Raw genomic sequence first — 17,841 nt, forward strand, 5'->3', positions numbered from 1 at the left:
TCAGCATATATTTTTTGTGGGCTGTGTATTACTCTCCCATTCAGTTTCCGATTATCGTGAAATGTTCCCAGCGTTATTACGGTTTACTGTTTGTATAGTTATTGTTTATTATTTTCCGAAGTTGAAAATATAAATTTGAATTGTTTGAAGATTAGAGGGAGGTTATTTTTGCTGCAGCAAAACGCCGATATTTGCCCATGTATGATGTTTTATCTCGTGCTAACAGGGCATCTCTGTTCCAACAACGAATTCCTCTATTTCCATGGCGTTTACAGTTGTGCTAATAGATTAGTGCTGTAGAGTAGTGCCAAGTGCTATAATTGTTACATTGTAACTGTTAACTGATCTGACTTTTTCTACTGAGTTTACTATCCTGAAATATATTTCTTTTATTTTTTTTTAAGCCTGACATTAAGTCGCCTGTTAAATCTCCAGTGAGGACATTATCGGAGTCACTACCAAGGTAGGGAAAACTTCGCACTATTTTTGATCTTGACTTTCGATATTCGCTTCACACCGCCTGGCCGGCTTCGTATAATTCGCTTTATACTTGCCTACCTCTATGGGTTTTCTCCAAAGGCTTGTTTTTCTAACCCTTTAAGCCCTAAGAGTGATCAGTATCAAATTTCTCCTTGTAATATCAATGCTTTGTGAAACAGAGTGGTTATGAGAATTACGGACTTGATCACACAAGATGAATTTGCTTGATATTTTATCAACTGCTCCACACTATTTCTGTAGGAAATGAATAGGGTCAACAAATGAGAATTCAAATTTTGATCTTAACGTTTAAAGGGTTAACCGTATTTCGGAAAAAGAATAAATGAATTAAAATTCTAGAAATCACTTGTTTCGGCGTTCGTTGCTTTTCAATATCTAGGAATCTGCTTAATATAAAATGTTCCGATGTATGTGCGTTCAAATGGTCCAAAAGTCACGACAGAAGTGATTTGTAACATAAACCTTTGCGTATTGTTATTCTGGAATACAATCAATCGAACCTACCCTAAACCTATCAACATCCAGCCTCGCCACCTGCAATACTTCATTTTGATTGGAATATGTTGAAACATCACTAACGGTTGGTGTGGCAATCGTATGAGAATGTCCCATCCTTTTTTACAGCCACTGTCGTGAAAAATACATTAAAAATTTTTTTAAGGGAAAACAAAGGAAATCTGTACCGTAGCGGCTATTTGGACATCGGGTCGTTATTGCCATACTATTTTGCGAACCTTTGGCTTTGAGTTTCTGCGAGATTATGGTTCATTTGAAAAGCTATATCAAACTCTTTAATCAGTGTTTTATCCGATATCTGGACACCTCGACGTTGGTCTTAAAAACCGCGGCTGTGCTTCGTTAACCCACTTCTCGGTGTCTGGATGTGTCGCTGGGATGAAACACTGCGTTCCGTCTTTTTGACGAATTTTGATGCGCTTGTGGAAGAACCATATGTCTTCATAAACGCCTTGAATGTCGTTAACTGGAGATTTCCTATTGTAAAATCCACCAATATAAGACGAGGTCGACCTTTTTTGTTTCTTGCTTTACATAAGTCAACCCCGAGTGAAAGGTTGCTTACAATTAACTTATCCTAAGAAAATATTTCTATCCTTGCATCAATTTGCTGGCAGTGTCAGCCTCTCTCTCTTTCACTCTCTCTTCGCATGTGTCAGGTCAGCGGCTTTCCTAAAAAGTGAAGGGCGAAATGATATTCACTTGTAATCGTGAAATTCTTTTGGGCTATACCGTCAAAGTAGTGCTGAACGAGCTCCTTACATCGCCCTCATAAGTCGCGATCTTTGCGTGAGTGTTCACTTTCACTTGGTTTGTTTACCTTACTGTAGATATCTTCTGATGTTCACCATGGAAAATGCGCTGGTTGTCGCTCTTTCTCAAGCGTGTCGGTACTTACGGGATCCAACGCTCGACCCGCGGGTTAAACAGTTTCTAAAGAGAGAGCTCGGCAGTGAACTGGTAAGCCTTCAGTTATGAACTTAAATTTGTGAGGTTAATGGTTGATTCATTGAACACTGATTAAATCCTTTTAGCAGTATATGAACCTTTTGTAAGGCTAGGCCGGTAAAAGAAAAAAACAGTGAGCGATAGCTGGTATCGAACCCGGTATCTTTTGCTCCGAGGGTTCTGCGTTTACCCTGTGTGCTACGAAAACAATCGAGCATTTTCAAATGACGCGGCCATGTTGTTGTTCCAAACTAATCCTGCGGGAATTGAACTCTTTTCTTGTGTAAACGCTTTCTTTTGTTCCAATAAATTTGCATAGTTGCTGGACACCTGAGTAAAAACGCTCTATAGAAATGACCTTACGGACGGACTAACACAGGTGTTGACATAGCACATTACAAAGAAATTACTGTAGAGACTTTAATCTAGCAACCTTGAGAGCATTAAAGGAGCTTTGTTAGGGCTGTCTGGATTATTTTGTCAAAATAATATAAATAACAAGTCCTTTTTTCGCTATGAAAATTGTGAATTTGCTCGTGAATGGTTAGATTATTATTTTTTAATGATATCAATAACAAGTCCTTTTTTCCCCATGAAAATTATGAAATCACTTGTGAATGACATAATCACAGCTTCGGGTCACACAAATTTGTCTCCCACGCATTATTTTAAAAGGTTACAAATAACAAAGATGAACTTTCAAAAAACTATTTGCCTAGCAAGTTTTCAAAAACCACAGTTGCAATAGAGAGAAGTCGTTGCGTCACGTTGCCATGGTAGCAAAAATTCTGGATGACAACAAACTGAAAACGTCACTTAAAGAGTGAATTCGCACTGTTTCAAACTTTATCGATCTTATTGAATTTCATTTAATTTTTCAAATTTTGGGGAAATTTTACATGATGGTACCCGAAAGGACCGTATCTAAGTTTAGTGAAAGGAAAAGAAAATTTTTGTGTTGTGTTCAGGAAGTTTCATGTAGCAGTCGTGCAATGACGGCTAAAAAATATACAAAAAGGCGTGATGCACCCGCAAAGTTGTTGTTTTGCTAATTTAAGCCTATTGCTTTCTACCATTGTAACGTGACGTCACACTTCTCTCCATTGACCACTCCAGAAAATACCATAACATACCTTAATGCTCTTTGTTTGTCACCCCAAAATTTTGCATAAGCATTGTTTTCAGTTTCTCTTGGGGCCTCCCAGGAGAAACTGAAGACAATGCTTATGCAAAATTTTGCCCACCTACCCCTCCCCTAACCTAACATTTTGCCCTGAGTGAGAAGTAAGTGTCGGTGTTGACTTAGGGGAGGGGTAGGTGGGCAGTTTCCCAGAAACCTTAATTGATCCAGAAAATCAACTACCCAAAAGATCCGTGAAGATCAAACTCGTTTTTTTTGTATTGGAAAATTTCTACCGCAAAGCTCAACCAGCCTTGCTGAATGCGCTTGAAAAGTGGGCGAATTCCTCACCTGTCCTTGACAATCCAGCGTTGGCAGTTCGAGCCACACAACATTCACTATTCCTCTCTGTCTTCTGAGAAATGAAAATATCTAACCTTTACTTCCTGCTTCTTTTTTTAGGGTAACTTTCTCGGTGGTCTGTTTCGTCATTTTGTTCGCCGTGGCCTACCCCCCTCCCCCGCGGGATCAGCACAGACAAGCCCCAGTAGTGCAGCCAGGAGAACTCCGACTAAAGCATTGGCTTTTACGGAGGCGCCCGAACAAAAGTTCTTCAAACTGGCAGACAACTTTGTCAAGCAAGTCTTGAGATAGGAGCTGATGGTGGCTGTCACGCCAGTGGATGGTCTCGAAAACACTTGTGGCAATTCTGGGCAAATGGCTACCAATGTCACGAGACAGATAATCGTCAGGCTGGTACCTATTCAGTGTTGAGGTCCATAGCGAAGTTGGTACTTAATTTCTGTCGTTTACGACGGTTTCTTTCGCCCTAACAAACATCTATTTCACAAAACGGGATCTCATAACAAGGCAGATATATACTACAAATGTATTTGCACATGTACTTATCTTATTTCATAGGTTATAATATTTGGAAACGAACTCGCGGTTTAGCTTGGTCTTTCTGGCCAATGTGCAAGCTCAAGGTTTGGTCTTAAATAACTTTCCGTTTAGACATTTTTCGCTGTATATACCTCATTTTCATAAGAATATGTCATATTTTGCGATTTCTTAGTTCAATCAAGTTTGTCTCGCTCAATAAGTGGTGAAAAGATGAAGTACTATAGGCGTTTTGTAGAAAATAAACTGAAATATCGGTATTTGCTCTTGTCAGCTTTCTCTTTTCTTCGGTTTCTTCCTACTACATACTGGCTAAGTCCAAACCGCTGTTACCTGTCGTTGTTTTTGTATTTAGGATGTTCGGTTGTAAGTCTTCTGGCCCCTGTTGTTCAAATGTTGGATAGCGCTGTCCATTGGATAAATCACTCTCCAGCAGATAAGTACTAGGGAACCCAATTGCGCTATCCACTGGATAGAGATTTCTCCACCTTTTGAACAACTGGCTCCTGATGCCGGATTTTTATATTGAGCTTATTATCTTGCAAAAACTAGCCTGTCGGAGTCGCGAGCGGAAGAGGAAGAATGAACCCAATCACAAAGCGTGAAAATGTAACATTCTGATTGGTTTATCCCGCCGCTTCTGTTTCCGGCTCCGACCATCTTGCTCTTCACTAAATCGAGAGTGAAGGAGTCTTATCGGCGATGGGAGAAAATGGAAACGTCCTGATTATTCTGCCTCCGATTCCGTCGCGCTCATGGTTCCACTTACTACTCCATTTTTGTTAATATTTACTCGGTCACAAGCGCTTTTAGTTGGATTCACCATTTTCGACTGCAACACCCTCGCCAGTAAAACCAGCCTTTACGAAGGTGATTTTCCCCTTTTACACCCGTTTTCAACCGATGTTTTCCCAACATACGTTCAACCAATGGAAGCAAAATGTTGAAACTAAATTTAATGGTGGTTGCATGGACCAGTTTATCTTTAGATAGATTCATTTCGCGCGAAACTTGAAGCTCTGCTCTGTTTACAAATAAATAAATACATATAGAGGATATTACACGGTGGCGCGAAGATATGAATTTTATTTTTGAGTGGCAAAACAATATTTTACGAACGAGCGCAGCGAGTGAGTAAAATATTGTTTTTGCCACGAGAAAATAAAATTCATATCTTCAAGCCGCCGTGTAATGTTCTTTTTATTATAAAGACAAAATGACATCGATAAAATAATAGAGGGAAATTACCAAAATTGCGTCATCGATAAACTCACGTGTGAGATTATGGAAAATAAACCACTCTGGTCCGGGATGTAGTTTTTGTGAATTTTATGAGTGGTAAATTTTTTACAGTAAAACACTCGTGTCTATGTAGTAAAAATAAGTAAGTAACGGCTTAATGTCATGAGCTCATTCGAAGTATAAGGTATGAAAAAGAAAAACTAAGAATAGAACACGACCACGTTACTCCGCTGCTGAAAAAACTGCGCTGGCTCCCTGTTAAATCACAGCAATACCTCCGTGACGCCCCCGTGCTTGCTTTTAAGTGTTGAAAGCGTATGACCTCTAGTCTAACACGTGGTAAAGTAAGTTGTCGCATGACTAGAAGCTCTTAACTCTTGCAAATCCCCTTATTTAAATCGTGATGTGGACAAAGGACTTTCTATTAGTAGTATAGTACAGTTTGGACAATTTTTAACTTTTTTTTTTTAGCTTTATTACTCTTTTTGTATAAACAAATGTATCATTGTAATTTTTAGATTTTTGGTTCTGACGTACTATCTTGTAAATTAATTATCATTGTCACTAGGGAGTGTCATTAAAGTTTGTATAGATGGCTTTCACAGTGACGTCATCAAATTGTAAAGTCAAAATAGCGAGATTTTACGAATTCTTATTTACACTAGGTTAAAGATAAACAAAAAGTAAATCTTTGTACAAGTTTTCATTCCCGTAGCATGTTTCATTTCGAAAATACAGCAAATTGAACTTCCGAAAGCGAGTTAAATTTGTCAGCTGTATGTCGTTATCAGAACGTGCCAAAAGAAAGATGGAAACATACGCTTGTAATGTTGTTTCTATTACTTTTTAATTACTGTCAAGGATTTAAATCTGAAACAACGAATTCTTAATAGGGTACGTCCACCTCGTTAACGTCATTTTACAAAGACGTTAACAATTGTTTTTGGCACATATTTCTGTCAGTAGCCAGAAAGTGTCAACTTCATTAAAGGAATATTTACGTTCAACGTGATTATCTTGTCAATAACGCCTGGTTTAATAAGGAGAAAAGACAAGATATTTATATCAGAATCAGACAACATGACGCAGATTTCACTAAATTTAATTTAGTCACAACTTCCAAAAAAAAAAAACAGGTGAGTTTTAACCAAGTGCTTTTCACTACGTTATGACATAAAAATAGCAATTGGTTTTACGACAGTGCAGCATTGGAGGACAACAGGACTTTGTAAGCGAAATACTGAGTAAGCCACTTGATCCATGTATTTGTGAGTGAAATTGCTTCCAGGTTTATAAATGAAGGCAAAACCCTCTCTCCTATATTAACAATGAATTTTTCTTAAATTTTTAATGTCCAAGTTGTAAATCCAATTTTGTACTTGCTCGCGTACTGTATTCAACATGGCCTCCATAACCGATCTACTCTATTTGTACACACTTTTTTCGTGAATTAGAACCAGAAAAGAAAGGCAAACTGAAAAAAAGGCTCCGTGTTTTAATCGGGTTTTATTCACGGTGCAATACCCCCCATTTTGTTTGCATTTCAATTTATTTTAGTCATGGCACAAAAATCAAAGGTGTTGCACATATTATTTTGATGTTGATGTTGTTGTTGTTGTTTTTTCATACCAAGCTACGAGGTTTCATTCCAGTTGAATTCACTTGAAGTTTTAATCAATTCATATTTTTTCTGACTACTTTAAGAATAAGTACAAGCATACAAAAAGCCTAAGAGCTGACTCCGATTATCCTCAAGGCAACCGAACATATGGTGTCATTTACATGACAAAGAAAAATCACTCACAGGAACTTCGATCGTGTATGACAAAATTACAAAGCTTTTATAAAGTCGGCTTGTTTGTGGCTGTAAGTACACTTTGTCTGCCACTGTATAAGGCATTTCCCCATTTATTTGGCACTTTCGATATACGAGATTCGATCACGTATATCGTATATCGATTCATTCGCTTATCCTTGTATAGCGCAAGTGTGGCTTACAAGCAGCGTTATCCTTACTAACAAGGGGTTGTGGACGCAGGATAACTGCATTTATTGCATTGAACGACATGAAAGGTCTGCCGCGTTTATTAACTGACAAGTAAAAGTTGACTTTTGTATGTGGGGTGTAAATCAGTGTTACATTCAATAACAGATAACCACATGACCAGGCCATTCTGTCTAGTTACAGTAAATCCCCGTTTGTGCAGCAGCTAACAGAACATAAGAATTTAGCCGTAATAACAGGCTGGCCGTATTGATGGGGAAGGCGCTTCGAGACCTTGTTCTTTTAAACCCTTTTATCGAAGGGTAAATAAGAAAATTTGTTTTCTTATAAGTTTCTAGTAATGGGGAGACGCTTTCATCACATCCACTTTGAAATCACTGGCGATCCGTGCAATCTGATTGGCTCTCAGCAGTGACTTTATTCCCAAATCGCACCATTTTTTGCTCTAAATCGCATCCCTTGTTCCCAGCCAATGAAAAAGGAACACGAAAACAGCACAACTAAACCGATTTCAAATCTTGTTTAAAAGAAGACATCAAATGGCAGGTAAAATTGATGTATTAAAGTGGTAATTGAACTTGGTGTCGTGCAATTTTGGTCTGAAATCATACTTGCGATTTCAAATCGAACTTGCGCTGCGCGCTTGTTCAATTTTGAAATTGCACGACCCTGTATGACTTCAGACCAAATTGCACTCAACTCAGTTCAATTGCCATTATAAATTCATCTTATATGATCATGTCGTTAATTCCTATGACCACTCCGTCTTATGAAGCATGGATATGACAAAGAAAGAATTAATGCTCATCTCTCATAAGGATAAAAGGGATGAGACGTAGGGGAATGAAAATTTTAAGCCTTTTCCACACGCATTCGTTTTTGTTTGAAAACGGAAATTTGGTCCGGTTTGGCTGAATGTATCCGTTAAAAACGATCACCCAAAACGCATCTTTTCAAAAACGATCTCCAGAAAGGAGGTTTCTGAAAACGCCTTTTTGATGCTTTGGATGGATGAATACATATTTTTTTACCTATTACGTAACGGTTTTTGATACCAATAAATGCGAATGCTCCCTTTAAAGATGATACTGTTTCAGTCCATTCTCGTCCCCAGAGCCACTCGGCTTAATTTTTAAGGAACCAGTGGAGCCACTAGTTTCAAGTCCACGTGACCAAGAAACGATGGGCTCTGGGGACGAGAATGGTTTCAGTCATCATTGCGCTTTCGTGTAGACTGGCAAAAACGATTTAAAAACGCAACGTTTGGAGGCGTGTTTTTTCGAACATGGAGAAAAAAAAGACCTCAGCTTTCAAACAAAAACGATTAAATGTCCTCGGGGCCGTAGAAGTTAGCAATACGAGAGACACATCAAGAATACTTTCAATTAAAAAGGGTATTTATTGTTTTGTCATATTACTCACTTTGTTTGGAGTGGCCGTATTAACGAGATGATGAATTTATACAGGCATATACTTGATTCAAAAACGGTTGCTTTGGGCATCGAGCAGTTGCGCAATAGGATCGTTTGGCGGTCGCACAAGCAAATCAATGCAATGAGTTCTTTATGCCCAATTATGAATGCCCAATAGCCAGAGCCACCTTTAACTGCGCTTTTCAAAAACACGCGAATTCTGAAGTTCAAAAGCTAACTGAAGTTTGTGTTTTTCGCTACTGTCATTCATCTTAGCGGACCTCTTAGGAAACAAAACTTTACTTAAACGGGCTCAAAAGGTCGTGGTTTGTAATCTGTGATTGGCGGATTCCGATCCGTTTGGTGTGTTTCTGTGTTGCAAGGTTTGTTACTTGTGATCGTAATTATGATTGACGGCAGCGAAAAACGTAATTGTGAAGGGGAGCCCCAGAAAATGAATGTCAAATTTCATAGAAATACATCTTACACATGAAATTTTCAGAATTTTACCTGTGTAATCACAATTCTTGTGATATTTGAGATTCATTTTCTCGGACTTCCATGCGAATTTTTCTTTGGTGTTACTACAGATGATTTATTACATCTTGAACTCTTGAAAAATGTAAAAAAAAAATATGCAATATTCTTTAAATTATTCTGGTACAGGGTTTTTGTTTACTGAAAATTAAAATTACTCAATTTCCTGGTGGATTCCGCCTTAATTCTCCAGCTCTTGGACTGAAGATAGATGTGGCTAATGGAAGCTTTAATCGGTCACATGATCCCTTATTTAGATTACATCTTAACGTCACCATCACTTTGTTTGACACGTACCTAACTTTCATGTCTAAGCGTTGCATGTGCTGAGGTAACAGATCATTTTTGAGTTATTTAGTAAAGATAATAATAATTGTAATAGTTATAATAATTATCATAAATTATTAAATAGTATTATTTTTTGTTCTTACCTTGAATGACCCGGCCCCTAATATACCTAAGCTTTTTTAGGTTAAACCACAATAGTGACCAACATCAATTTTCTCCTAAAAATACCAATACATTATCAAGAGAAAACGTTGTGATAAATCATGCAATGATCACCAAAGGCAAAAATGCTTTGATCTTTAAACAATAGACCTTTTGACCGACACGGCGGCCATATTGAATTAATTAGATTTAAATAGTATTATGGGATGCCCAAGGGGCACTCGCCCAGTATTTTCGCGCGCTTTTCGGGCAAAATGATAACTTCACTGTATATTTCTCGGGGAAAAAAAGATCATTATTACATCCAAACACGGCACAACGATCTTTTTTCCCATTACAATCTTTTTCTAGGAAAACTTGAAGAAAAATTGGCCCGAAAAGCGTGCGTAAATACTGAGCGAGTATATCGAATCATGCTCATGCCCGCTGGGCATCCCATAATACTCTTTAAACCTAATTAATTCAATATGGCCGCCGTATCGGTTAAAAGGTCTGTTTCTCTCAACTAATTTCAAGGCAAATCTATGGAGATCAGTCTGGATATTTTTTTGTTGATATTGTGGTTATCATGGGTTATAATAAAAAGAATAGAGCTGTATTCCTTAATAAAAACGGGAAAAAAAGAAATATCAGTCGCTATTATTCCGAAGAAGAATTCAAAAAGTTTCCTTATAACTAATGTTTGCCATAAAATAATCCGAAAATTACAAGAACGTCAAATTCTATGTCCTTTATATTTAAATGGTCTTTGACATTAAAAAATAGTGAAGGGTACCACGTAGTCTATTTTCTCTTACTATGGCAAAAATTATTTTATGCTTAAAAGCGCATTGGTGGACGTGATCAAATATTTAGTATAGCCCAGAGCATTTTGATATCATGCGTGCAAAGTTTGGCTGATTCTTTTTTTCTAAACAAAATAATTTAATGTTGTGCCCTATGTGTCTCCGTTAATACAAGAAACTAACGAATATTTTTATGCAAAAAATATTATCATAACAAAAAAAGTAATAATCGAACGCTCGTTCGTTTTTCTTTTAAAAACATTCTTTGTGCACTTCAAAGTATGACACGTTCTTTAAACCTTTAGAACTAATAGCATTCTGTGCAGCTTTAATGAAAAAGACTCGCGGAAACAAAGCAAGAGCTTTATTTTGCATTTTCGGCACCAATTAATGGAAATATCAATTCGTTTTTGGCAGAGAGTTGTTCATCAATAACTGCCGACCTCGTCACAAATTTGTGTAAATTGAATAGCTTTGCGTTAAAAGTTCGCATCCTTTAATTATCTACGGCAACTCTTAATAGACATTTCAGTTTGATGATTAACTTTTCTTTTTTTTAGCAGTACACGCTGAAATGTCAGTTTCCTCTCGGGCTACAACAGACCATTGAGATCAGCTCGTTCCTCATCACCTGCTTAATAAATTTCAAAGATCAAATCAAGTAAGTTCCACAGCCTTCACTAACAAGTTATGCCTCTTTTTATGCATAATTTCTGTTGTTTCTTCCCTCCTGCGTAATTTGAAATCCTCAATACGTCTGCATTTTAAAAAGCGCAACGGGTTCGTGTGCAATAATCCATCTCTACCAAGAAAATGCTTCAAATAACAAAAAACTACACTGTCCTTGGAAGAATTCTTTCCTTTTTGCTGTATCCACAAAGACAAAAAACTTTGGCTATCATAATTACTCTAAGAAATCGAAATGTACGGAATGAAATGGAATTAACAGGAAATGTTTTACCAAAGACGTGAATTTTTTATCTAGCCTTTGGGAAACTTCAATCAGGGGCACCCAAGAGAATATAGTTCAAAACCACTTAAACATGGCATTGTTAAACGTATTTTAGTATTTAAACTGTAGATACAGGCATATTCTTATCCCCTAAAAATTTTTCAGCTGTTCGGATTTCCTATCTGAAAGTCTAGTGATCCGAAAAATATAATGATAAAAATTTACTTTTTCGAAAATTTCAGCCAGAAAAAAGGCTCCCGAAAATTCTAGGTGACCTTTTTTATACGTGACCTTTTTTAGATGTTCGAAAATCCTAGGAGAGGCAGGCAAGCAAGAAATTTTACAACAAAATTAACGTTCCGAAAATTCTAGATCTTAAATCGTCTTCTGACTAGATATTTTCCCAAAATTGACGTTGGGTGCCCCTTATTTAATTATCCTGAGGCACCCACGTCGCAATGTTTTCGAAGTTTGAGGGTGATACTGATATTGTATTAACTGAAAAATGGCCCCACGTTTCTGGCTATCTTTATAACAACGCAAAAAGGTTTCCACGAAGGGAAAATATTTCTGCACCCATTTGTTAACAAAATGGGCGCTTCTGGTTCTGATGAAAAGTGAATCAACATTTCTAGTCGTTTAGCTACGAAATCCTTGAGCACATTTTCTTAAAACGGGAAGCAATCCTTTAACTGGTTGGCACAGTTCGATTCATTAGTTTAACAAATGCTTTAACGGACGTGTTAAGAAATCGGTTATTATCAAAATCAATCGCATTTAAGTCTTACAATAGCGTCCTTTTTAATATATATATAGAGAATACTTCATGGAAAGTGCGGGCGTACGGTATTTCCGCACGAGTTGTTGACGTATCAGAAATCAAACGAGTGAGCGCAGCGAACGAGTGAGATTTCTGATACAAAGACAACGAGTGCGTAAATACCGTACAAAGCACTTTCCATGTGGTATTGTGTTTATTATATATATACTGAGATTTTAATTCTTGTTTATCGTCTTTAATGACAGACCAAGACAAAACTCTGTTACATGAATTCAAGTTAAAAACTCATGCAAGGATTATAACATAAACTTGAATTTCTGCCAGAAATTTAACATTACAGCAAGCAAATAATGTTAAAATATTAATTCTTAACTTTAATCCGAGTCGGACTCCTCAATTCGGATTCTCTTCCACCTTTTTTCGGTGGTTTCGGTGACGGAACTCCTGGTTTGAATGGTCGGCGAGGTAGTAAGCGCATTAATGGAAATCGTAAATTGTCCTCCACTTATTACTGCTCCATCAAAAAAACTCATCGGGGTTTTACTAGTGCAAGTGCTCGCAGCAGCAGTTTCATTAGTTGCAGTAGTTACTTGTGTTTGCGACGATGCTCGGCTTAAGATGCCTGATATGTTTTTTTGTTGATTTAGGTTCAAGCTACTATAGTTTGTTATGCTTTGCACGTTCTTGTGCCCACTTAACTGCATTATATGCGTTGGCGGAATTTCACTGTCATTAAGTTTTTGAATCATGTGTTTACGAGCACTATGGTTCGTGAGTCGCTCGTTGTTGATGTTTGCTTTTGAAGCCATTGTTTTCATCAAAGTGTTTAATTTATTTACACCCATAGGTGCCGACTTGAACCAGTGTTTTTTGGAGCTGTCTGTTTTCGTGTGGTTTATTCCCAAGTAGAATGGCGAATCGTCAGCCATCATGTTTTCCGGTCGCTTTTCACGGTAAATTTTGTAAGCCATGACAGGATCTCGTTCATCACCAGTTGAAAACATTTTCGGGAAACTTTTCGAACGTTTGAGGCGTCTACTCCAGACCTTGTTTTTGTCTGTCTTTCATTGTAAACTAGATAGTCGTTACCTTGTGCGTCCTTACAAAGCTTTACATCTCCCCAGCACAAATCCCTATGCTCTTGACAACCACGCATTCCAAAGTGAATGGTGTTGTTCAGCCAAACAGTATTCAACAATGATTCAGCAGAACAAACTCCAAGCAAATTGTTTTCGTGAAGTATATCGACTTCTTCGTCCGTGATAGCCACAGCGGCTTTGTCCTTGTTGCCTCGGCCTGCTTTCTTCAGCTCTTTTTGTTTAGCCTGTAAACACTTTCTAAACAATTCAAATTCTTTATCGTTAATGATACTCTTAGTATAATTATTTTTCTTCAAATGTCTTTCAATACTTGAAACAAGGCATCTTAAACTTGAAGGCTCATAATCCTCTCCGTCTTTACGTCTCACAGAACGAATAAACTCCGCAAGGTGCTTGTTTAATTCTGCGGGCTCTATGTCTTGCACTTCTCGCTCGTCGTTCTTTTCGTTTCTCAAAAACGTTTCCAGCAATTTCACATCTCGTTTCGTTTTCTCTTTCGTATTCCTGTTTTCGAGACTTTCCACGTAATCCTCGACTGAAGTATCGTGATCAACAAACCTTTTCTCGTTCATGTTTTTAAGCTTCAACACTTGCGAAAGATTTCTTTAACAAAGTGAAATGCTGCCAGCTGAATGAAAATCACCTTGTTACGGCTCACACGTCAAAAAACATGACACGCAGCACCTGATTAGACGTATCGTTTTTCTCACACGTGAAAAAAGCAATACGCGCCATTTGATTGGCTGTCGGGTTCTTAGACCAGCTTGTGAACCAAATTTATTTCGCGCCTTTTCAATGGGTAAATCTCAGTACATATATAATAAATATATATACACCCGTTTTCAAAAAGGTTTTCATATAGAGAGATATATAGATAGATATATACTTTTGTTTTCTTACACGTGCGCCCGTGTGCATTTACACTTGTTATTGTCCAACTTGTGAAAAAACTTAGTTAAACGATAAATTTTCTTTTCGTCAGGTTCTTTGTTCCAATTTGTCAGTTAAAAAAAAAAAATGCACGAGCACTGTCTGCAATTCTCTTGATTTGCATTCTCTTGAAAATTAAAGAATGAGGAATTCGGTCACTTGTAGATCATATAATTGTTGTCGTTACAGGATAAGGGGAAAAACATCAAAGATTTTCATTTTTAAAACAACGCAGATGAAATGAAAAAAATGTGTTTTCGAAACCGCTGAGAAGGAAGATGTGACGGTGGAGTCGACGGTGGATGTCCATATTGGATATGTGGGAAGGAGCAACAATATTATAGCAGTTGATTAAAACGGACTAAGACGATGGCGAGGTTCCTAGAAGCAGACTTTATCATAACCATGATAAAGTCATGTATCTTAATGTCTCACCTTTTTTCGTGTAAAATCACAACGTGTCATTGAAGACAGAATAAACTCTCGGCCACAAATGCTTTCAAGTTAGTCTACAGTTTCTCTTAAGCACGCCCCTGGACAGCGCATTTTTTAATACACTCCATCGATAAAAATGCTTCGTCACTTGCTACAGATGCCATGGCATTTGGGCTACCAATTCGGTGACGCCGTATAACTCGCGGATCGGCTGCTTCGCGGGATGTTTTGCTCATTCCCAAAATCAGCCATATAATTCGCCATTGCAAATTTGTATCGCAGGGCGATTGTATTTTTCTAAAAAAAAAAACTCAAAACGACATGTCAAATTGGAACAAAAAACCCGACGACGAAAAAATTTATCGTTGAACCGAGTTTTTCACAAGTTGGACAATAACAAGTGAAAAATACATACGGGCGCACGTGCAAGAGAACAAAAGTATATATCTATCTATATATCTCTCTGTATGAAAACCTTTTTGAAAACGGGTGTATATATATATATATATATATATATATATATATATATATATATATATATATATATATATATATATATGGGTTTCTGTTTTATCAAATAGAAAGTTACGTTTTCGCGTCAAAATATTACTTATAGAGAGATTTAGAGTCACGGCAAACGTGAGATTCAAGTTGACAACTTCCTAAATTAGTAAATGCATGAGAAGATAAAAACTTTCCAAAATAAACCTGATGGATGAACATAACATCGTACAACTTATTCCCGTGTAGAAGTAATGACCAGCAAACCACAAGTAAAGAGTAAACTTGGTCGGGTGGTACAATTTGACGTCTGTCGTTTTCCAAAAACGTGATTCTGCCCTCTCTTATAATAGCATAATTTTCCCTCGCGTATTAAGTCTACTATAATCGCGATCTCATTTCTCGGGTTTTTAAATCTGAATTTTTTACGTTCAATTTTGAATGACAGTTTATGTATGAAGAATAAATCTGCCCAAAAAAAAAAGGAAAAAAAAGAGAAGAAGAGGGAAAAGGGAAAAAAAGAAACAAACACACAAACAAAACAAAAAAAATGGTATTTGCTAAGAAAGAAAATAAGGCCCGGTTCAGACGCCTCTCTAGGCCGAACCTAACTGACTCTAATCAGAGCTACCCTCTCCTTCACAGCAACCATCTTAAAAGTTCAATTATGGTTCAAAGATATGGTATCGGACCCAGGCCTTTCTCTCACTTCTTGCATGAGATAGACGTTAGGATCGACACACAGTACGCCACGCCGTGTGTCTGAATCAGTTGCCGCGCCAATGTCGCTCCAAAATAGTGCCTAATTATTTGGGCATCGCCCAAATAGAGTAATCGATATCGCTTGTTTTGATTCAAAGATGCAATAGGCACGTAATACGTGCGAATTTAAACAAACCAAGGGACGTAAATGTTTGCCACGCGAACGACTCGTACAAGGTTAAAAGTATGCCGAAAAGAAAGTCCTGCTAGCAGGGTACTTGATCCCAATTTTGCGATCTCAAAAACCTTGCAACAGAGGAACACAATTCCCAACAGTGCGGGGACGAAGAAATTAAAAGCGATGAACATGTTAAAGCAACGTAGGGATAATTTTCAAAAAAGATAAATCTTAGGCTTACGGTATTTTTTAACTTACCTGGAAGCCAGGCGATTTTCAGACATTTAAGGGAAAATCTGTCAAAAATAATTGGAATTGACGGGTTTGGTTTATAGCCAAGAGTTGGCAATATTTTTGCACTCAGTTGTCGAGAGCCAAAGCAGACGTCGTGCAAAACTCCGTGATCATACATGAGATAAAATATATAGATTTAGCCAAGCCTAAAAGCGGAGCTCCCGATTTCATTACAATAATAATTACGATAATAATGATGTTAATGAAGATCGTTTTATTCACACTGGTACACAAGACGATATAACCTCGTTGTAAATATTGATACCCCCCCCCCCCCCCCCTAGTCGGTATCGGGATGTAGCCGAACCCTCCTCCCGACAAAGGAGGAGTCAAAGAAAACTACAAAAAAAGTACCTCGTAGTTAGACAAGGTTTAAAGAGCAGGAAAGAAAAAGGTCTTAAAAGTTGAAACTAAAACTAAAACTCTATAACTTTGAAACAACACAAGAAAAGATTAACTTATCCATGGTGAATTCACACAACAAAGTTATATATGATATAATAAATACATTAATTTCATATACTGGAAATGCAGAATGAATAAATAAATTCAGAAGATCATCACAGTTATAAATGCAACTTTGGCACTGTACCTAACGTACCTAACCATTCATATAGTCATTCTCCAATTTCCACAGCAGCTGGTCAATTAGCCTGGCAGTTCCTCAGAGATTGTGGTGGGAAACAGTTAGATGTCATGTGACCTCGAAGTAACTAATGAGAATGATGCTGGGAAATATTTAGATTCTTGGGAAACAAAATTAACTGTTTTCCAAGTGTTAATATTTTAAAAATTTATAGCTGCATGGAAATTCATTAAACCTCTCTGGAATGTCAGTTGTTGGTCTTTCGCGGGTAATAGTGCACTGTTACCCTCTGATGTGAATGAGATTTGCAATGTTGCCTGCTTAGAGATTTGGCACCAAACACTTTCATTGTTAGATGTCAGGTGACATTGAAATAACCAATGAGTGTGCACATGGTTGGGAAGAAATTTCCAGCTATGATAACAAAGTTTCTTAATGTATCATTGTTCTTGGGGAGAAAAGGGAATAGACTGGATTGAAGTAAATATTATGCAATGCTTTCATGATACTGCTTAGAATACACGTATAGGTAAACAAAGGGCGACTGAAATATATGTGGTTTTACACACCCACACTTTTGCATTTCATTGTTTTCATGTACACCTTTCATTAACAAAATGATTTTGCACAAAAAGAGAACCTTTCTTACAGTTTGGAGGTAATTTTTTCCTGCATGTCCAAGTACAAAATTTAGCCACGATAACAGGAAAATTCTTTTCACTTTACAGTTCTACAAAAGAATTACATTATAACCACTTACCCCATCAAATTTCGTAGAAACAATGATAAAAGCAAATTAAGAACCAAAAGAACTTCCAAGCAGTTGAATTCCCTTCCTTTTAATTTTATTATACCCAGTAACCTGTACAGTATTTACGCACTCATTGTTTTTGTATCAAAAATCTCTGCGCTCACTCGTTCAATTTCTGAAATGTCAACAAATCGTGCATAAATACCGTACGCCTG

At 37.3% G+C, this 17,841-nt stretch overlaps 2 protein-coding genes across 2 annotated transcripts in view; one reads left to right on the top strand and one right to left on the bottom strand.

The window, feature by feature from the left end:
- LOC140944612 (nucleoporin NUP188-like) overlaps nucleotides 1-4,207 on the top strand; it is a 67,709-nt gene extending 63,502 nt beyond the window's left edge. The window contains exons 54-56 of the mRNA XM_073393734.1: nucleotides 405-463; nucleotides 1,848-1,977; nucleotides 3,548-4,207. Coding sequence (XP_073249835.1) covers nucleotides 405-463; nucleotides 1,848-1,977; nucleotides 3,548-3,739 — 381 coding nt within the window. The 3' untranslated portion in view covers nucleotides 3,740-4,207. The remainder of the gene's footprint in view (nucleotides 1-404; nucleotides 464-1,847; nucleotides 1,978-3,547) is intronic.
- An 8,870-nt stretch (nucleotides 4,208-13,077) lies between these two features.
- LOC140945740 (uncharacterized protein KIAA1958-like) lies at nucleotides 13,078-13,821 on the bottom strand. Its single transcript, XM_073394816.1, has one exon. It carries the CDS (start codon nucleotides 13,819-13,821, stop codon nucleotides 13,078-13,080), a length of 744 nt encoding a protein of 247 aa, XP_073250917.1.
- Nucleotides 13,822-17,841: the final 4,020 nt, after the last annotated feature.

This window comes from Porites lutea, chromosome 1 (genome assembly GCF_958299795.1).
Source record: "Porites lutea chromosome 1, jaPorLute2.1, whole genome shotgun sequence".
NCBI lineage: Eukaryota > Metazoa > Cnidaria > Anthozoa > Scleractinia > Poritidae > Porites > Porites lutea.

Coding starts and splice junctions, on each gene's coding strand:
- LOC140945740 (XM_073394816.1), bottom strand. CDS start 13,821: ATGAACGAGAAAAGGTTTGTTGATCACGATACTTCAGTCGAGGATTAC.